General features: G+C 39.0%; 2 protein-coding genes across 3 annotated transcripts in view; one reads left to right on the top strand and one right to left on the bottom strand.

Moving 5' to 3' along the window:
* The first annotated feature begins 2,943 nt into the window (after nucleotides 1-2,943).
* Nucleotides 2,944-4,044, top strand: LOC137247903 (probable ubiquitin carboxyl-terminal hydrolase FAF). Of its 2 annotated transcripts, none has more exons than XR_010951934.1 (3): nucleotides 2,944-3,515; nucleotides 3,579-3,820; nucleotides 3,916-4,044. XR_010951934.1 is itself a non-coding variant. In XM_067778829.1 (3 exons), exons 1-2 carry the CDS (start codon nucleotides 3,193-3,195, stop codon nucleotides 3,596-3,598), a joined length of 339 nt encoding a protein of 112 aa, XP_067634930.1. In that variant the 5' UTR covers nucleotides 2,944-3,192; the 3' UTR covers nucleotides 3,599-3,820; nucleotides 3,916-4,044. The 2 variants fall into 2 exon arrangements, 1 of the variants encoding a protein (XP_067634930.1); XM_067778829.1 differs by having other exon boundaries at nucleotides 2,944-3,511.
* A 16,833-nt stretch (nucleotides 4,045-20,877) lies between these two features.
* The window catches only part of LOC137249757 (KH domain-containing, RNA-binding, signal transduction-associated protein 3-like), a 68,709-nt gene continuing 67,190 nt past the window's right edge, over nucleotides 20,878-22,396 (bottom strand). Inside the window, exon 6 of the mRNA XM_067781615.1 lies at nucleotides 20,878-21,968. The gene's annotated coding sequence lies outside the window, so the exon portion shown is untranslated. The remainder of the gene's footprint in view (nucleotides 21,969-22,396) is intronic.

Genomic DNA, 22,396 nt, shown 5'->3' with positions numbered 1-22,396 from the left:
GTGGAGGTCTCCCCCTTCCTCTGCTACCAAATACGGGTGCCGAAGCGAAGCTGCCCCGAGCCTGGTTGCAGTTGTTAAAGCTAAGTTCTTTGCTATCAGGTCTATATGTGGAATGTGCAGATTGGCATACAGTACAGCCGTCGGGGATATTTCCAGGGCTCCCGTAATGCTAAGCATTGATAGTCTGCATACCCCTTTTAATTTTTTGAGGTAGGTTGTTTTTTGTGTGACTTTCCACCAAACAAGAACTCTATAGTAGAGAATAGTGCTTACAATCGCTGTAAAAACCCAATTAGAAAGAGAGGGCGATAAGCCCCACGTACACCCCAGCATTCTTTTACATGCATAAAGTGCCGTTGAAGCCTTTTTCAGTCTCTCCTCCACGTTGAGCTTCAATTACAGCTTACTGTCTAGGATGATTCCTAGATAGTTTGTGCAAGGTTTCTCCTGTAGGGTCACCCCTCCTAAATTGAGCCTGCTCCAATTTGGGACCTTGTGCCTATTTGTAACCAAGACCATATCCGTCTTCTCCGCGTTGACTTTCAACCCGACATTAGATGCGCAGGTATAAATATCCCGAAACGCCCGAACCATCAAAGAGCTAATCGTTGGAAGGTTTTTTCCACTTATGACAATTGCAACGTCATCTGCGTAAGCCGTAAGTTTTACGGGCCCCTCATCGATTCGCCTGAGCAGTTGGTTGATGACCAGCGTCCACAACAGAGGTGATAGCACACCTCCCTGCGGCGTGCCTCTGTCCACTGATTTCTTGGCCTCGTACAGTTCCCATTGTGATGTAATCTTCCTGCAATTCAACAATCAGCCGATCCATCTAGTTAAGGCTGTATGTAATTTAATCAAATTAAGACCATCCATAATCCGACTTCATCACGCATGATATCCATACTTTAACTTTTGGTACCGTGGGGATTTGCACTTTATCCACCACCTCAAACCGCTTAATGCGTATTTGTCGTCCTTGGCATGCGACTCAGTCCTCTTATCATCGTCCTTATTACAATTAGGTAATGAGTCCTTCATCTTGGTCGTACCACTACCTGCCAGACAAGGCGGGCTCAGCGGTCCAGTATTATATACGGGGCAAGAACCGTCCGCCACAGCAGCGCCCCTTACTGTGGTAAGGCCATCAATACTTCCCGAGATCGGGAAGGCTCCGTTGGAATACAGCCGAATTTAACCCCTGGCTGCAAATCATACAATAGGCACGGTCCGCATAACACCCTAGATTAGGGGGTTGACAGTTATTGGTCACCGACATCTCGCCGCCCTCCTATGAGGCGAAACGGCGTAGATGCCAGTCCTAAACAGCTCCGCCTCATAGTCGGGTGCTATGAAGTTCGGATAAGCCCTCATATCGACAAGATGCATACCCTAGTGAGGGGCCACTGTGGTAGACATGGCAAGAGCCTATTGTCTCTCTCTCTCGGTCATGCCACTTCCATTGCGCTTCCTGTGAGGCGGTGATGTCGGCCTTTGTCGTAAAGAGGACACTAGCCAGTCGGGCATTAGTACATGGTTTCCCAGCAAGTATAAAAATCTGGACCGCAAATTATCTCAGTGGCAGGCGTGCCTCTGTTCAATTTAGGAACGCTAAATTTACGCCCAGAAGGTTTAAACAAGGGGTGACGTAGGGTGGTTACCGAAATCTTTGGTGTGGCCTCTGTAGAGAAAGACAAAGAAGCTTTACTGACTACATGTAAGGCAATTGGCCAGTCGGTACCGTGCTACACGTCGCCAATAGGGTCACCTGCATTACATGACACCCAATGGAAGAAGCTGCAAGCCTGCCATAATACCTCACTCAAAACTGCGACTGGATGTCTTCTCATAACTCCTGAACGCCATTTAATGGGTGAGGTAATGAAATCGTCAGTAAATAGTATCTAATAAACTACCTATAGCCAAAAGAAAGCAACCTACCAAGAGAGACGTGAGTTACTGTATCGCAACTTCGATCTGTAAAATTTTATTTTTACAGACTAATATCCGTACGGCTTCCGATGAAGCAGACCGAAGTACTGGTATAACAACATACATATGTAAATAATCGTTTGATTTTTATTTCAGTAAATAAATACAAAAATTAAGTAAATGCATTCTTTTGTTAAACAAAATAGAAAGTGAATTCAGTCTTTTAAAATGTGATGTGGTTAGGAACTTTGTGCTGTGATCATAGTTGTGCACAACTATGGCTGTAATTAGGACTTCTATTGACTTTTATTTTCCAGTATTTTTTCTAGTAAACTTCGCATTTTATCCGCTGCCTCCATTTTTTCCCGATGACGTCTTTCCCGTGATTCCTCTTTATTTTGTGCAATTTCCTTCAATGTGTCTTGGATTGATTTTACTTTTTTCTTTGTTTCGCATTTAACAACCTCATTGCATTTAACGACAGCTTTATGGCTGCTCATTTGGATTTCGCGTGCAAGTGAGTCATCAATTTTACAAATTTCATCGAGCTCGCTTTTGAAATCTATTTTCTGACTTTTTGTTCCTGTTGCGTTGTTGTTCGTCACAGCTGCTTTCTTTCGCCGGATGATCGTTTTATAGCGATCCTCGCACTGTTTCGGGCTTTTCCTTTCAATTTCTGTTGAAATCTTTACCCACATATCCTTTTTATTCTTGAGTGTTTTCAGTGGGCCAATATCAGGTAAGTATTGGGCGTACCTATCGAGGAGGAGACGTGTTTCACCTTCTAACCACACTGCAAAGAGGAAAATCCAGTGGAACTTTGAAATTGTAGTTTAAATTTATTATTCATACCTGCGCTGTAAAGTTTTGAATGATGCGCTAACATTTTGTGTGTCCATTTTCATAAAATGCAAAAAATTGTCCATCTCCGTAATTTTTTTACAACAATTGTGAAAATTTGGTTTTTTATTACTATTTCTTGACAGCGCGCTTTAGAGAATCGGCTGATACACGGGGTAGCCATTTGTGTTCTTTTTTTGCCATTTATTTAGGCAAGCATTGATTTCAGAAAAGAAAACGCTATAAAAAATCCAAAGGATTGGTTGGAACTGTATCATTGTGGTCTGCAATCAAAAGCAAAAAAAAGGCGGCACGTCCGACGAGATAACAAATTGACACTTGCATTGATTTGAGCAATGCTACGAGCAGCGGTTGACACCTGCAACCATTGCTAATTACCTTATGCAAATTTAGAATGTTATGCTGGATTTATTATATAGTTTCTCTAATGATGAATTTAAACGTGAAGCCAAACGGGAGGGGTGGAACGATTATATTAATGGTATTGTAAAGACGGAACGTGTGTTAGCAAGTCGTTTGCCTGGACAAGAGGATTTCATACGTGATCTGGAAATGTTTCGTCTCAAAATGATATTGCGTCTATTACAAGTATCTAGCTTCAATGGTAAAATGAATGCACTAAATGAAATCAATATAGTGCTAAGCTCATATTCACATCGTACACAACAACAACAACACTGTTTGCCCGATGATGAGATGGATTGGTTGACGGCAGAGCGTATGTACGCGTAAACAATTTAATATAAAAATATTGGCTTTGTCATTTAGATTTTATTTGGTACTAGAATCATATCAAACTTTCTGAAGTTTTGTGGTCGAAAGACGCCTTGCTCAGCTACAATATGTTGAAAAGCTGTAGAAGATAATACTATTTCTTATAAAAGATCACGCCTTAACACTTGAAGATTTGGATACAGTAGGGCGTGCACAGGCTGGCAAACATGAAGAAATTGTTAAGAATGTGCATGACCTTTTAGCTTAGGATTTTACGCCCGAACAATTAGATCATCTGTTTGAATCATTCCAGGTAGATACAAACTTTCAACATATATAAATACAAAATTAATATTAATTGATATTTAAGAATAATCGTAAAATTTTCACTATGTTTTCTTACTATAGGCTAGTATGACCGCCGCTAATAAGCGTCAGCGTGGACGATAAGAATGGTTTAAAGGCTAAAAAAGTGTTAAAGCTCTTTTGAACGCGCACTCAACAAACACTTAATCGCCAACAAGTAATTGAACGTTTGCCAAATGATTATACTTCATCATACTTGTTACGAGCAGTGTAACTGCATATATGGATAAAATTCGCAACATGATTGCTGAAATGCCGAATGTTGAGCGGAACACTTTATGTATTGATGGACGTTATCCGCGTAATATGCAAATACAGGAGCGTTTTGATTTTCTCAAGTTATTGTTAAAGGATGGGCACCTGTGGTTGTGCGCCGAACAAGTAAGAGATTATTGCAATCGTTTTTCATCTATTAATAAAGGGGTTGTCAGTTTTTAATTATAAGATTTGGGTTGGTGTTGTTGTAGCAGGTTGTTGTTGTTGTAGAGTACTCGTTATTTATAATTTGTAAAAACCATTGTATATATAATGAAAGGAATTAAATGTTAAATTTTCGATTTTAGATGCATGATAAGGAGGTCAAGGAGGTGAATAATTAGGGGGGTTAACCGTCTTTTAAAACCCAATAAATCGCAACATCTGGACAAATATACATCAGCTGCTCGAAATCACGTCCATTCCGACAGCACTAATAATCAATTCCTGTTGCTCGGCATCACAGTCCATCCCTACAACTGATTTAATAATATATATACATATTTTATAATATAATTTTGTTCAATTTGTATGCTTCTGTAATTTATCTGTAATCCGTAACTATATTTAGTCTGATTAATTGTTAAATTTGTAGACTACTAAATAAATAAATAAATAAGTGGTAATTTTAAAACCCAATTTTTTGTTATCAAATTATTTTTATCTTATCATAGTCAGCCTTTAGTTGAATTAACATTTAAATACAGGTACCAAAAATATTTGATGAAATAAACCTACAAAAATTGTATATATTCGTACATACAGAAAAAAATTAAATATAAATACATTTTCAATCAATCTTAGTAAAATATTTTTTTTTGGGTGCGTTTAATTTAAAAATGTTATACAAAACTTTGATTACTGTTTAAGAAGATAAGCATCTCAGTTTTTTTTCACTCAGTCGTGAGCGACGGTCACTATTTGGCCTGCTTTTGATAAAACTCTTTCACAGGAACAGAAGATGCTAGTGCACATAAATATTTCCTTGCCAAATCTGCTAGCTTAGGGTATTTATATTTATTTTCACGCCACCACTGAAATGAATTGTTTGTTTTGGAAACTATTCCATCCTCTAAATACCGCTGCATTTCAATGATGCTTTTTGCTTCAGCACTACCTTTCGGTCTATTTTGGTTGGCACATTGATCGCAAGAGCTCCAAGTGGAAAGAAAATATTCTGCAGGTTCGTCTACACTCTCAGACATGGGAGCCGATTCTGCCCTGTACAGTTCCATAAGATTACTTTTCACAATTTTTTTACAATTTTCTGCAGCTAATTCATCCGTCAATGTTAATAATTTAAGCCTAGGATCCAAAAATGTAACTACAGAAAATGTGTTCCTTTTTTGGATATTGCCCAATCGTTCCCGAATTCCATTTACAAAAATGCCTATAACCCTGCGCACAGGATCGGGCCAAACTTTTGTTAGCAAATGCCTTTAGACGTTCTGAAGACCATTTGTAATCGGTATTACCAGGGATCCCGTACAATACGTTTCGCCACTTATGGTTACTGTAGCGTCTTTGAATGGTTGACATATTATACATAAATCTTTGACTATTTGCCATTCTTCACTGGACAAGGTTAAAAGGCTCCTGTTTAAAATAACTAGCGTACATTTTTCTGCTTCCCCAAGCGCAACGAATCGTTCCATTATTGCAAGAGTAGAGTTCCACCTAGTCTCAACTTGTTGAATTAGCTTCAACGGGTCCCTGCCACTGTTTCGTTGATAGCTCAGAAAAGCTTCGTTGGCTGAAGAACTTTTTTTAAAATAGGTAACTATACCTTTGATCTTATCGATTATTTCAGCAACTTCCGTTACACGCAACCCATCTTTAGCAATCAAATTCATTGCATGAACCATACATCCAAAATTTTTCCAATTCAACTTTGTTGTAAGGGCACATTTTATGTTGCTGGCGTTATCGGAAACACAAAGCAACATTTTTCTTTCTACATTCCAGTCACAGACAATTTTGTGTATCGCGTTAGCTAAGTTTTCGGGCGTATGGTTAATATTGAGCTCTGAAGCCGACAATAGTATGGATTTCAGCTCAAACTCCGGTGATACAAAATGCGCTGTCACAGCAATGAAGCTAGAAATATTTCTTAAAGTCCAACAATTCGTTGTAATACAAAATTGGTTGCCGAATTGTATCATTCCTTGCATTTTATGTCTGCACTCTTCGTACAAAGCAGGAATCATGGTTTTGGAAACTACCCGTCTGCTTGGGAGTACGTACATAGGATTCAAAGATTTCACAAATTCCCTGAACCCTCTGTCGTCTACAACGCTGAACGGTTGTAAATCTACAGTAAATAACTGCAGAAGCTTGCTATTCAAACCCTCTTTTGAAACTGGACGATAGTTTTTTATAATTTTGCATTGTGTCATCCGTTTTGGCGCTGCACTGGAAGTTGATGGCTGCTCTTCGGCGATATCAATGACAGGTTCAATTTCGATAGGTTGAGGTTTAACCTACAAAGGGAAATACATGCATACACAGGGACATTAACAAAGCTTGAAAGTCGTTAAAATCTACCACAAGCTCTTCCAGTTGTACAGTCGGATGCCTCCGAATCATATGTATCTTCAAATTACTAGTCGATGTTTTATAAGATATTTTGCTTTTGCAAATATTGCATGTGGCAAAAGATTGATCCACCTTGTCAAAAAACTGCCATAGGAAACTAGTTTTGGATTTTTTTAACGACATCTTTCATAACTAATTTTTACAAAACTTTAAGCTTAAAGTGCTACACTCCAAACCGCCCCAGTCCAGTCAATACGAGAATATTCAAAATGAAGCGATTTTCAGAACGTAAGTAACAGACGTATTCACATCACATCAATAGAAACCGTATTCAAAACGGAATGCAAAAAAATATCCATTCCAAATACATATACATGCATGATTTTACATGGCGATTGCGCCATCTGCTGCTAATTAGTCGCAGCACGAATCACAGATTCATTGACTCATGTGAATGAGAATATATGTAAACGTGATTGCGAACGAAGTGCAGATGCTATCACAGTCAGTCAGTCACGGCTATTCCTCAGAAGTAGTCACAGTGTTCAGCTGTGATCATTCAGTACCTGTGACAAAATCACAGGTACACGGATATTTGCCAACTCTACCACAGAGTCGCTAAGTAAATTGCACATAATTTGTGTCCAATTTCGATGAAATTAAGAATTTCGTTTGACAGTTTTCACATAACGAAATTAGCTAATTTCGGCTGAAATTAAAAATCTTCCGAAATCAACTTGAACTGGGCTCCGTGGAGACATAGTATTATGCATGCCAGTAACATCGCCACAATCAAGGCCGCGACACAATGAAATTTTTCATATAGATGAGTTTAACACAAGCTTAATAAGCCAAGATATACAGACCAATTCTAAATATTCTCGCGGAATTTTGTTCTCGCGGATTTTTGCGGAAAAATTCCTCCAATTCTTTTCTCATAGGGAGAAGAAAAATTGGGGAATAGGAATTTCGAATTTTCGAAGTCAGCTGTTTTGTCAATTGAAATTTCGTTGCGTATTTCTTATTTTGTTTAAAAAATTTAAAAGTTTAATTATTGTTGCGAATTCGTTTGAAATTAAGAAATAAGGTATAAACAATGCATATTATTGCATTTCATGTGGTATTCACTGAAATGAGTAATGAATTGGTGCCACAGCAAGATCAAAAGAGGAGCATAAGAAGAAGACGACGGGATAACACAAATCCGCCGGAGTTGCTTGCTTTCATCCTGCAAAGCAATTTTCTGGCGGCCACGTCGAGTTGAGTTCGCCTTTCGCCATATGCCAAAATCTAGTTAAGCCTTCTTTAAAAATCCTTGCGCAATTTCTGGATGGCTGCATCAAATATACTGTAAAGAATTTACTTGCAAATCCTCTTATTTGCTCTTCTGCTAAGTTCGAATCACTAAACTGTTGAATAAATAACTCCAATATTGAATAATGGAAAAATGGTCTTTATTAAAGTACTTCACTTATACTTTGCAACTACCTGGCTTAATAACCCAACTGATTGATAGCTCAAATGAAACTCACTTTCAAAATAATACTGATATTGCTCGCTATATATCGTCTTAATCGAAACTGCTTGACAACTCAAATCAAACTGAATTCCAGTGCCTCTACAATTGCCGCCTTTTATACTCTTTGATTTCAACCTTCGCATCTTCTAGGCGCTTCCAGAATCTACTAGTCCAGCAGCTCTCAAACTTCTCAGCTGTAACTATAATTGCACAATTTTATAGTTTTTCTCATTGCATACTTATAGGAGTATCTCAGATATATGCATGTGTTTGTGCATTGACTCTCCGCTGCTCGTATACGTACATGGTACATATGTGTAGACGCAATTATTGTTTCGTTTATGTAGATACATAATGATTGATCTATGGATGCGAATTCACGTCACTGCTTAGCATCGGCTTAGAGACGATAGAATCGCTCAGTGCTGCTAACATTCGTTACAATACAAAGAGCTCTTCCGTTGCTTATGATATACTTCTCGACTTAAAATAAAGAATATTGTGGTTGTTGTTGTTGTATTAACAGTGAGAATATTGTGGTAGAATGTAAATACATATTTTAGCACAAATTTGTACGAATAAGTGTTCTTTCTTAAAAGAACGAATTTCCTTTAACTATTTTGATGCATTCCCTTTAATTTAACTAGTGAAAAAACTCCTATGAAATGGCAAGGAAATCTCCCTCTCCCTCACATTCATAATACCTACTTTTCTCCCATAACCCGTTTCCTATTTTTCGAACATTGTTCAGAATAGGAAGAAAGGGAGAAGTGAAAAAACTCACAAGGAATTTTTATTTAGAATACGAGGAATGGGAGAAGAGAAAAAACTCGCACGGAATTTTCGCTTAGAATTGGGCTGATAAACATGAAGGAACTTATATAAATGAAGGTACTTCAGACTAGGCAATTGAAGTTTATTTCGCCTTGTCCATTCACATACAGCCAAAACAAATCTCAAGTGTTTCTTCTTATGCTTTACTTGCAACAAAAGCTGCGAGCTGGCTATTTTTCCATATCAGATAGCGCCAGTGTCGCTCAACCTATACATATTGCATAATATTGAGTAAAACGCATCTATATGACAAACTACTCATGTGACGACGCTTTCACGCAAGATGTTGCGTTTGTAAATATTAAGGAACTTCAGACTCGCCAATCAAAGTTTATTTCAGCTTCACATTCACACACAAAATTTTGCGAAACACTGTTAAAAATATTCTCACTATATAAAAAGAAAACTTGCTATAATATTTTTTTTCTTGTTCTTTAGTCAAAATGCAGCTTTCCATTGTAAAAAACGTTGGAAAAGTATCACAGAATGGAAAAAATCATTTCACTTGCAAATTGTGAAAGCACCCTTACCCAAAGCAAATATCGAATTCCCTTCTTGTGCTATGCATGAAGGAAAAGTTGAAGATAGCCAACTTGTTCATGTCAGATGGCGCTAATATTGCTGAATCTGCCATTCTCTATAAAAATATGTGCAATCTACTCATCATGCATAAAGGCCGAGCCACAATGAAGTTTTTCATATAGATGCGTTTAACGCAACCGTTTGCATAGCAGTAACATCGCCACAATTAGGAAAGATGTTGCGTTTGTAGGATAAGGAACCGTTATTTTGTTGCAAAGCTCATCGATCTGTGGGCCTGGGCTTGTGGCCATTACTGTGCATTCATCGGCGTAGGAAACGATAGTGGCTCCTGGTGGTGAAGGTAGCTTTGATATGTAGAAGTTAAACAAAAGTAGGGATAGGACACCACCCTGTGGCACCCCTTCTTTAATTCGTCTTGGTTTGGATGTTGCGTTTCTGAATTGCACCGATGCCTGGCGACCAGAGAGATAATTTGCGGTCCACCTTTTAAGACTTGGGGGAAGGGTAGACCCTTCCAGGTCTTGCAGTAACGTTCCATAGTTGACCGTATCAAAAGCTTTTGACAGATCTAACGCAATGAGTACTGGCCTATGGTGAGGGTTTTGATTTAATCCGCAATTTATCTGAGTACTAATGGCATTTAGCGCAGTGGTTGTTCTATGTAGTTTTTTGAAGTCATGCTAATGATTGGCTTGTTGGAAATCTGTTTTAAAGTAGGGGAGCAGAATGGCTTCAAGTGTCTTGGCTACTGGCGATAGGAGAGATATCGGGCGATAAGAATCTCCTATGTTAGCTGGTTTCCCAGGCTTTAGTAGCAGGACTACTTTGGCCATTTTCCATTTTTCGGGGATGACAAAGGTGGAAAGGGACAGGTTGAACACATGTGCTAAATATTTGAATCCCTCTTTACTTGGGTTTTTAAGCATCGGCATGGCTATACCGTCTGGGCCCACTGCTTTAGATGGTCTGGCATGACCGATGACATCCTCAACCTCTTTGGCGGTGATGGTAATTGGGGACGCGCTGTATTTACATATGTTTGTGTGCGCGTCTGTTGGCCAGCCGTCTAACTTCCTCAACTGTAAATGCATTATATTGTAACGAATTTACTTGCAAATCCTCTTATTTGCAATCCTCTGCTAAGTTCGAATCACTAAACTGTTGAATAAATAACTCCAATATTGAATAATGGAAAAATGGCCTTTATTAAAGTACTTCACAATAACACTTAAACTTTGCTACTCGCTGGCTTAATAACCAAACTGATTGATAACTCAAATGAAACTCTACTATTGGCCGCCAGATCGCGTGCTTAATCAAACTGATTGATAGCTCAACTCAAACTAAATTACTGCTTACTCGCTTGCCCCGCTTTTATAGTTTACGCTGCATACTTCTAGGCTCTTCGATTTCCAGAACTTACTAGTAGTTTCGGCTACAAAATCGCCAGCCACAACTACGTGCACAAATTATTGCTCTCTCTTGTGACAACTCAGATAAGATATATGCATGTGTTTGTGCATTGCCGCTCCGCTGCTCGTATACGTACATATGTGTAGACGCAATTATTTATTCGTTTATGTAGATACATAAAGATTGAATTATTGATGTGAATGTTTGTAGTTTACAGTCTCTCGCGCGCACATAGGCATATAAGTAAATGCATCTGTGTGTGACATCTCTCTGGGCTGCCTTATATATGTGTATACTTGATTTGATTATTAACGTAAATACTGCTTGGCATGGCCTTAGCATCGCCTTAGAGATGGGATAATTTAGTGGTGCTAATATCCGTGACAATATATTGTCGGCAAAAAGCGCTCGTGCATTTTTTTGCATCCGACAGCACTTTATCGCCAAAAACTATGGACATTTTTTCATTGTGCTTAGACTGATTCGATAGGGACTTTACGGTGGACCAAAGCTTACCCACACCGGCAGAGAGGTTACAATCACTTAAATGCTCCTCCCATTTCGGCCGCTTGTGTTCATCCAAAAACAATCTGATGCGTTGGTTTATATCCCTTATTTGGGGGTCGCCTGGATCGAGCTGTCTTATAAGGTCACGTTCTCTCGCTAAATTTGCGGCCTCCGCCGGAATATGAGGCCGGATTTCGGGAATTCTTCCGGAGGGAATAAAAGGAGCCGAGGCGGATTCCATGACCTTGCGGAAAGCACGTTCCCCTTGGTGACCATCAGTCGGGAAAGGGAGGGCAGCAAAGCGATTGTCTGTAAAGAATTTGTACTCACCCGACTTTCCTGTTTTAAAGTTTATAAACGTGCGGTTTTCGGCGACGATGAAGTCGGTTGTTCGCTCGAGCAAAATAAGTATAGGCAGGTGGTCAGATGCCAATGTTACCAATGCGCTCACGATGGAGAGATCTGGCGAACTGTGACAGCTTCTTACCATACGAGTGGGGCGTCTCCTTTTATTGTGATCCGCCAACATCTCACCCCTGCTGTCCGCCGCAGGTTTGAATGCCATAGATCGTGATGGGCATTGTTGCCCGATGCAACCATCCCTTGCACGTGACTTACTGACAAGAGTATGACCGTCCTAAAAAGTTTATTTTCCGGAAAACGCAGCAAAACCATTTCACAGGACCGGGGTCGGGAGAAGGACCCGGATTGGGTTCGGTACCTTCCCTGAGCAGGAGAGTATGACGCCGTCCCGCTACAAGGATCTGCTGGGAGGATGACAATTGGGAGGGACGCAATAAATGAATTGGGGTTACACTGAAATTACAGTCCTTGGTCGGGAAAAATGCCGTGTCGCTCCGGTAAATAGAACCGGCTGCCTTGGGACGCATTCCCACTCGCTATACCCGGTGTTCGAATAAGCCGCTTTGGTTTTCAAGGCATATTATCAGACTTAATAACATTAAATCTAGACTTTATAAGAGATTCAAGAAATCTGGAACATCTGCAGACCTCTCTAAATATCTAATAGGTCGTTATAACTTTCACCGCCTTAATCAGCTTTGTTATAAAGATTACTGAAGTTGTAAAGCTCAATTTTTTAAAAATTCAAAAAAGGTTTACAGTTTCGTAAATTCAAAACGGAAAACTTCTGGTATCCTTCCTCATTTACCTTTGGATGTAATAAAGCTTGTACTGATGACGACGTTGCAGAACTATTTTCAGGGTTCTTTAAGTCTCCAGCGGTTTTCATTCCGGTCAATACCCGTATCGTTTAGATAGCTCGAATTCTACTATGAATTCTGCTATTGATAGTAATATTTTTCTTCAGTATTCAATCTTTGAAGCCCACCTTTTCTCGGGGACCAGATGGTGTTCCTAGTTGTGTGCTTAAGTACTGCGCTGAAAACATGTATTAGCCTATTTTAAAATTATTTCAGCTATCTCTGGGATGTGCGTCATTCCCGCTATTTTGGAAACAGTCTTTTATTATACCCCTGCATAAAAAAGGTAGGTCAAAAGTTACAAACTACAGGAGTATTGCTAAATTTTCAGCTATGCCTAAATTTTTTGAACAGATTATTACCAGCCAACTTCAATATCAGTGCTCTTCCCTTTTATCTCTATGCCAACACGGTTTCATTCGTCAAAGGTCAACCACCACAAACTTGCTTGTATTCACCTCTGTAGTTATAGAAGGACTTTTAGCGAACAAGCAAACGGAGTGAAGCCAGTTTTGAAACCTTATGTAATAGATGGTACCCCTTTGGAGCGTGTGTCTATTGCAAATGATCTAGGTGTCCTTTTTGATCCGAAACTGAATTTTAAGATGCATATTTCATCTATTGCCAACAAAGCGTTGGGTGTACTTGGATTTGTTAAAAGATGGGCTAAAGAGTTGAGACAGTTCAAAAGCAATTTTTGATATTCGCATTACGTGGCCGTAATTGGGACTCAAGTCTCCACCTTACGGAGAATATTACTGTAGGTATTGTTCATCCATTAGCTCATTATTGGATTCTGCGGACCTTCTCAGCCGATTGTTTTTTTGCTGTTCCTCCTAGAGTATCCAGACACTTTTTTTGTTGCAGTGGATGCAATTTTTTTATATATTTTCTTATATCATTTTTCATATTTTTCCATTAATATTTCTGTCTTTTCTTGTTTATCATACGATTTATTCCTGGGTGGCCACCAAAAACAGGATCGTCATGATATTTATGAAGAACTTCTTAAAATTTTTCTACATTTGTCACATGCATAACCTCCAGAGTTGATGCAATTTTTAAATTTTTGAGGACTTTAAATTTGTCTACTCGAATATAATTATTTTAAACAATTTGTTTTCTAAGGACAACTGTATTTTTACAAGTCCTAAACTGCCGGCTTCTTTCTTCCTTTTTTTTATAAACTGCCGGCTTCTTTCATAAGCCTGGTAAAGAATTGTCCTAAGTCAATCTACGCCCCAACAATTAGGTTGCTATTGGGCTACACATTTTCTTTAAAAAATCTCTTAATTAAAATTTTCTTAATAGTTTTATATTTATTTATAAGAGGGGGTGGGTTAATAATAATTTTGGAAATAGTTTCTCGTTTAAGAACAATCAGAACAATTTGAAATTTAACATTGTCATCTAAATTCCGTTTATTTCAAATTGTCCTTAAACTAATAAAAATCATATCTCGGGGCATTCTGTCCAAAATTCAGGTAATTTAATGGATTTTATTAAAGTTGATCTAAAATTGTTTCCATCATGTGTTCAAGTATTTGATTGTATATTTGGTGTTATGTTTAAATCTGTGTTTTGTTGTAGGATATTTTCGTTTTGATTTTCTGTTGTTGTAAAATTTCGTGTACTATGGGTACATTCGATACATTTTAAAATGTATTGGAGGAGTACAAAAGTAAAAATAAATTTGAAAATATTTAATTGAATAAATAAAAATTCAATTTAATAATAAGGTAATCAAGAAAAATTAACTTAAAAAAAAAAGTATCAGCATATAATTAAAAAGTTAAATATTGATAAAATATTAAAATAAATAAAAAATATGATTAAATAATTTGCTGCGAATTTCCATATAAAATTAGTTTAAAATTTTGATTATGGATTGTTGTTATCGTGGTTAATTTTAAATTGATTGAAGAGTAGTTTCATGTAAAATAATTGATAGTTGATTGACTTAAAGAATTGATTGTAGATATTGCAATGATCGGGTTGTTGTTGTAGAAGTATCTTCACTGATGATGCAATGGCTTTACAAAGGACGTCCGATAGATAAACGGTTAAAGGAATCCGTGTTAAGTGACTTATGTAAATTATTCACTCCTATGGTTAGGTTAGGTTAGGTTGCGAGGGCTGAGCTGGACGCTCACTACTTAGGCCACCGATGGGCCCATTGTAATACCCTCTACGGTCTAAAAGAGGACCCCTACCCTGCCTAAAGCGGGTCAAACCACTTCGTGGAATATATGTATTTTGCTAGAGCCTTGACTTCATAGCTAGAGACCTCAGCAAGGTCATGTAGAAAAGGTTTACCAAGGATGGCTAACCTACGCCTACTAAGCGCTGGACAATGACAGAGAAGGTGCTGAACACTCTCCTCCTCTTCTGTACATCTGCAGCTGCGACAATAGTCGAAGGTCGTTACCCCCATTCTAGCACCATGCGTGCCTATTAAACAATGCCCTGTTAGAACCCTTATCAGGGACGATAGAACTGATTTGTTTAAAATCAGGAGCGCTCTTGTGCGCCCCTTGTCATATGAGGGCCAGGTTAGCCTGGAAGTCTCACACGATGATATGGCTGACCATAGTCCATTTGCAATTTTTATAGTGCTTGTGTTCACACGAAGCCTGAAAGTGGCCATGAGTATACCTACCGAATCATTTCCCGGAAGAATATGGTCAATATCCCTGTGCCCAGGTACCCATATAAGGCTGATACTGAAGTGCTGAGCCATCTCGTTAAGAGATCTGCGGCATTCAGTGACCGACTTTACGTTGTCGAGTTCAGGGCCTTTAATGCGGCCTGGCTCTCTGAGAATATAAACACCCGTTTACCATCCTTAGGCATAGACCCGAGATGATTCACAGCCCTGTGTATTGCCAGCATTTCCGCTTGGTAAACACTACAGTGATCTGGTAGGCGAAAAGAGACCTCTAGACCCAGATCGGGTGAAAAGAGGCCTGCTCCCACCTTCCCGTCAAGCTTAGAACCATCCGTGAATATGTTGATGGCACCCGGTACCTTATGTTGTCTGGTATTCCAGTCTTGTCGCGATGGTATATATATACTATAGTTTTTAACGAAGACGTTCTTTGGCGTGCAGTAGTCAGTGCGTACCGGTATTGGGACTGGGGCGTTCGTGCCCACGATTGTTGCGTGTCCACTACATCCATTCGACCAGAGACCTGTTTCCCTTATGCGTAGAGCGGGGATAACCGCTATTTTCTTCGCCACCAGGTCAAGAGGTGGAAGGTATAGCATTGTGTTCAGTGCTTCAGACGGGGTGGAGCGGAGAGCCCCGGTAATGCAGAGCTCCGAACTCCGTTGCACCTTTTGAAGCATTTTAAGATAGGTACTTTTAGCTAGTGCAGGCCACCAGACCAAGGCACCATAAAGAAGAATCGGGCGCACAATGGCTGTGTAAATTCAGTAGGCCACCTTAGGGAGAATCCCCAGGAGGTGCCAATTGCCCTCTTGCAGGTGAACAGCGCTGCTGCTGCCTTCTTGGATCGTTCAACTATATGGTCACTCCATAATAGCTTCCTATCCAGAATGACTCCGAAATACTTGACTTGATCGCTAAACGCTAAAAACGTGCCCCCAATTCTTGGCGGTGTTAGATTTGGTACTTTGTACCTCCTCCTGAAGAGGACAAGCTCGGTTTTATCCGGGTTGACTTCCAAACCTGTGGCTGTGGCCCAGTGCGAAATTTTGGAGAGTGCCCCCTTCCATTAGGTAGCAAAGAGTTTGCGGAAATTTCCCCCGCATGGTGACGCAGATGTCATCTGCATACGCGATCACTAGGTGACCTTCTGGCTCCATGAGGCGTAGTAGTTGGTTGACGGTAACCACCCAAAGTAGCGGAGAGATAACGCCGCCCTGCGGTATGCCTCTGCCGACCGGTCTGCGGATCACGCATCCACCTAGCTCAGTTTTAATCTGCCGACGCGTAAGCAGATTGTATATAAACTCCACCAGGCACGCGTCAACCCCCAGATCGGTCAGCGCCGATGTGATGGCCTCCGGGAGAACGTTGTTGAAGGCACTCGCTATATCTAGAAATGCCACCAGTGTGTATTCCTTGAGGTCAAGTGATCTTTCGATAATGGATACCAGTGAGTGCAAGGCCGTGTCAGTTGTTCTGCCCTTATTGTAGAAATGTTGAGCTTGCGAAAGAAGCGATGGCTCAATCCTCCTCCTGATGTAGTCCTCTAGGAGTATTTCGAGTGCATTAAGCAGAAAAGAAGATAAGCTTGTAGGCCTATAATCATTTGGTTTAGAGTGGGAGGCTTTCCCCGCCTTGGGGATAAAGACCACGTTGACTTCTCTCCACGATGCTGGTACGTAATTGAGTCTAAGACAACCTATAAGCATCCCTTTTATCCAGGGCCTTATATGTTCGGCAGTATACTGTAGCTGAGCCGGAAAAATTTCATCCGGCCCCGCGATTTATAGGGCTTGAAGGTCTGTAAAGCCCAATCAATCCTTTTATCATCTGTGATTTCGCTTATTACCTGATCATTAGGTGACCCTCCGCTAACAATATTTGAAGACACGCCCGCGCTAGCTGGGAAGTGTGTATCCATAAGCAAGTTTGTGGTTTCAGCGCTGGAGTCCGTCCAGTGCCCATCCGGCTTTTGGACGTAACTTAGCTGAGTTGGAGATTTCGATAGGACCTTCCTTAAGCGGGAGGCCGCGGATGTGGATTCAATCCTGCCGCAGAAATCCCTCCAGGAGGATCGCTTTTCATTTCGGATCGCTTTTTTATATATATTTTATTTCGTTTTATAAGCAGCCATTGGGGATTCATGTCCGTCATGCTTGGCTTTATTAAAGGCCGCCCTACATGACTTCCTAAGCTTATCAAGATCGGACGACTACCACGGTGGTTTGTGAGTTTCCATAACCTTTTTAGTCGGGCAAGCCCTATCTAAAGCATTCCTACATTTTTGACTGAAATTATTTACAAGCACGTCCAGCTCCTCCTCGCTCTCTGGGGCTCACACCTCTTCAGATAGCTTTTTACCTATTATCTTCTTATAGCAGCCCCAGTTAGTTCTTCTAATATTTTGTATGTACTTAGGACTTGATATAGGCGATATAGAAAAGCTTATATATCTATGGTCAGAAAAGGAGTGCTCCTTTAGAACTCTCCATGAAACGATCAGGTCACTGAAAGAGTCTGTGACCAGGGTTATGTCAAGGACCTCTTCGCGATTCCCCGTAATGAAGGTGGGGTCATTTCCCCTATTACATATACTTAGATTAGTGCCTATAAGATAGTTAAATAAAGACTCACCTCGGTCTTTTGTATCACTGCTGCCGCACTGGGCATGGTGAGCATTGGCATCGCCTCCGAGTAGGATGAAATCATTTCGTGGATTTGCTGCTCTCACGAACTCCCTAAAATTATCCGGTGGTAGTGAGCCTTGGTGATCGTGCGCTAGGTAGAAAGAAGCCAGTTTGAAGCTCCTCCCTAGCACCTCGACGCTAACCGCTGTCAGATCCCCGTCGCTAAAATTGGGTAGAAGAAAAACATTAAGAGTAGACTTAGCCAATATACATGTGCGAGGCTTACCCTTTTCCTGAGCGCTACAGAGCTTATATGCTGGCGTCCGCAGACCACATATCCTATTGCCAGGGATCCACGGCTCCTGGACTAGTACGATGTCTACCGCACCTGATGACAGGTGCAGTAGGAGTGCAACTGATGCTGCTTTGCAATGATGCAGGTTAATTTGGCTCTCCTCCTTGAGCGTCGCATCCGAGTCGCCATCCCCAATAAGCTGACCCTCAGAGTACAACCTCCCGAGAGCCAAGCTTCCAGCCGGGCCTGACGAAGCGTAGCCACTACCTTCCTCGCCCTCGTCTACCTCCATCTCGTCTTCACAGGGGGGGGGGGGGGGGAGTTCAACCACTTCCGTGAGAGACTGAAGGTTGACCAAGGCTTCGACATCAGCCTTATAAACCGCTCGCCGCTCAAATTCGCCACCGTAGCGTTACCAGGTGCCACCACGAGGAGGCTCCGCCCCTCTATGAGGGAAGGAGGGTGGAAAAAACACCTACGAGTCGACGATTTGGGGTGACGCCGGTGAGTGCAAGGCGCAACACCCCCATCAATGGCTGAACTGGCCGGTCCATGAGGACCTCACATAGACTGAATGAGTCCGTAGTATTACCACAAGTTTGTTTTAACGACCAAATTGAGGAAACCTATCAAAAACCAGGACCTATGTTATAAAATAACTCCGTCCTCTTGGCAATTACTAGAAGCTTCCTAGGACTTAAGCCACTTGCTGCTTCTTGCTGCTTGTTTTTAATTGCATATGTTTACATTTCATGCAGAGGACTAAGTTCTGTTGCTAACATTTTAATATATGTATCTGTGATATTAATTTATCATACCTAAAAATTTTTGTAATTTATTTATAGAAATTGGTTTTTCAAAATTTGTTATGATTTCAATTCGATCTAAATAAAGATGGTTTAATGCCTTCGCCTGAAATTTCGTAACTTGAGAAATTTAATTTATTTACACCGAGAGTACATTTTGAAGGTTTGATATTTAAATTATATTCTTCAAGTCTTTTGAAAACTGATTTTAAATGATTTATATGTTGATCTTCATTATCGCTGGCAATAAGAATGTCATCAATGTATGTAAATACAAAATCGAAATCAGAAAATACTTCATTAATAAAGCGTTGGAAAGTTTGAGCACTGTTTCGTAAACCGAAAGGCATTCTTACGAATTCAAACATTCCAAAAGGGGTAGTTATTGCAGTTTTATGAATGTCTTCTTCTGCCATTGGAATTTGGTGGTAAGCACGCACAAGATCAATTTTGGAAAAAAATTGTTTGTTTTTTAAATCAATTGTTAATTAGTGGATATGTGGTAAAGGATACCGATCTGGTGTAGTAATAAAATTAAGTCTTCGATAGTCTCCGCAAGGTCTCCAATCATTTGGTTCTTTTTTAGGAACGAGATGAAGTGGAGATGCAATAGGAGAATTTGAGGGTCTGCATATACCCGTTTTAACTAAAAAAAATTCAAATTCAGCTTTAGCAATTTGAAGACGTCTGGGCTTCGAAAATGGTTTGTTTCTGTCCTGTGAACCGTATGGTGTTTAACTTTTTTAGTATAATCTGGTTCACATGTAATAGACGGAAATTCATTAAGTAATTTTGAAAACTTATTTTCGACAATAGGAATTTTGAGTGAGAAAATATCAGAAAATCCAAAAGATCCAGCAACTTTAATTTTTGTAGTAGAATCCATTATTTCTTTATTTTTAATATTGACAATAATTCAGAATTTTTCTGAAAGGTTTGCTCCTAACATTGGTGTATCAATGTTCAATAATGAATGGAAATTCAAAATCCCATCTTAAACCTAAATCAATTTTAAATAGTTTTGTACCAAACGTTTCAATTGAAGAACCGTTTGCTGCCGTCAAAGTAAGATCGGAATTTCTATTATAAATTTTAAATTTAGAAAAAGGAATAACTGATACGACTGCGCCGGTATCGATAAGAAAATTAAGTTTATTGAATTTATCAAATATGAATAGGCGACGAGTAAGTTTAATAATAGTTCCATTATCCGTCACAGTCATAATGGATTGTTTCAGTTTAAATTTTGTTCGGAGTTTGAATTATAAAAATTAAAAAAATATTTCTTGAAATTTTTATTTTTGAAATATTTATTGATGATTTGCAATGGCATTTACGTTATTCGAGAAATTTTGATTGTTGATATTGATAAATATTTTCGTTTTGATTGTAGTTGGAAGTCTGGCCAGTCTGGTGACTAGAAGGTCTATTGAGTTATGTATATCGATTTCTCTGTTGAGCAAATAGCTTTCATACATGTAGAATGCACAAATTGAACAAAATTTCAATATTACTTTAACTGCGAATAGAATATTGTTGAAATTGTTTTTCTTCGGTAAATTTTGTTGCTTTCGCAAATCAAGTCGTGCCCTTAAAAATGTTGTATGTACGTCTGAACATAATGAAATACATACATACAATCATTCAGTTAGATATTTGACGTTTCAGTTTTGGTAGATATTTCCTGTCTTCTATTTTGGGTACAAAATTTCATGTGATTAGATCGCAATTCCAATCAAATTGTAAAATACGATGAATTTGTAAATTTATTATATATTTTCTATCAAAACTTGTATATATTAATATTAAATTAAATATGTGTCAATGATTTTGTAGTTGTTGCTGATGTTTCTTGTTGTTTGACTATTCGCCGTCTCGTTGGTTATTCAATAAATTTCTTCGTTGTTCACTTTGTTTCGCAGATATTTCACATTTCGCCACAGTTATTAAGTTAAGTAGATGTTTTTGTTTTCAAAGTTTAACTATGTATTTTATTTTTATACTCAGTTGAGCAGAGTTCAGAGTATATTAACTTTGATTGGATAACGGTTGGTTGTACAGGTATAAAGGAATTGAGATAGATACAGACTTCCATATATCAAAATCATCAGTATCGAAAAAAAGCTCGATTGAGCCATGTCCGTCCGTCCGTCCGTCCGTTAACACGATAACTTGAGTAAATGTTGAAGTATCTTGATGAAATTTGGTATGTAGGTTCCTGGGCACTCATCTCAGATCGCGATTTAAAATGAACGATATCGGACTATAACCACGCCCACTTTTTCGATATCGACGCAGAATAGAAAACTAGTAAAATTTTGGACAGTGGGCGTGGCACCGCCCACTTTTAAAAGAAGGTAATTTAGAAGTTTTGCAAGCAGTAATTTGGCAGTCGTTGAAGATATCATGATGAAATTTGACAGGAACGTTACTCTTATTACTATATGTACGCTTTGTAGGATTCTTATTATTTTCATTTAACTTTGTGTTTAAGTTACTTTGAATTTTGTAATTTTGAAATGTTTTACCAATTTTTAATATTCAATATTGATTTTGTGATTATCAAAAATTTTCATTACAAAAAGAAATCGTGTTGAATATTAACTTAATAAAAGATAAATATCTATCAAAATAAAAATTACATTTTATAAAATAATATATATTAAATAGAAATTTATTAATTTAGTCGGATCTGTATATTCAGTACGAGAAAGTCGCGTATACGCCTAGTTGTTACACGGAAAGTCTAAACAACATATTTTCATATAACCACAATTGGCGATCCCGCCTTTTGTCGAGTTCAGTTGCAGATACATAGAAGTACTAATATTACAGACGGATGTTCAATTCGATTTGCCACACCAGAGCTGAAAAGATAACATAGAGGTACTAATATTACAAACGGACATTCAATTCAATTAAAATCTAGAGCACATTTTGCCACACCAGAGCTGAAAAGATAGTGACACCATAACTGATAAAGTTCTAACAAGTTGAAATACAAATAGTTCTTGTATAACAAAAACGGAAACGTTAGCCTAACGCAGTGAACTTCCTTTGGAACTACTTTGCCGTTTTTGTGTTCCATTTAAGTGTAAAAAAAAGCAATAAAAACATCAGAACATTACCAATAATGCCCTTTACACAATTGCAACGTCATTATCGAATCTTGGATTGTATGTAGTTGACAAACGTTAAATCAAAATAACGCAAATACATATAACACAGAAAAAGAAACACAAACATTGAACGTTGTTTGCGTAAAAGATTGGTGGTAGTGAAACGTTGGTAGTCA

The sequence above is a fragment of the Eurosta solidaginis genome, chromosome 4 (assembly GCF_040869045.1).
Source record: "Eurosta solidaginis isolate ZX-2024a chromosome 4, ASM4086904v1, whole genome shotgun sequence".
Taxonomy (NCBI): Eukaryota; Metazoa; Arthropoda; class Insecta; order Diptera; family Tephritidae; genus Eurosta; species Eurosta solidaginis.
The sequence above is the reverse complement of the archived record's forward strand: the minus strand, read 5'-3'. Positions and strand labels throughout refer to the sequence as shown.

What these genes read in the sequence shown, in the direction of transcription:
- LOC137247903 (XM_067778829.1), top strand. Translation starts at nt 3,193, where the DNA reads ATGCTGGATTTATTATATAGTTTCTCTAATGATGAATTTAAACGTGAA. An exon ending in GGATTGGTTGACGGCAGAGC is followed by an intron (nt 3,512 to 3,578) that starts GTATGTACGCGT and finishes ATTTGGTACTAG; the next exon opens with AATCATATCAAACTTTCTGA.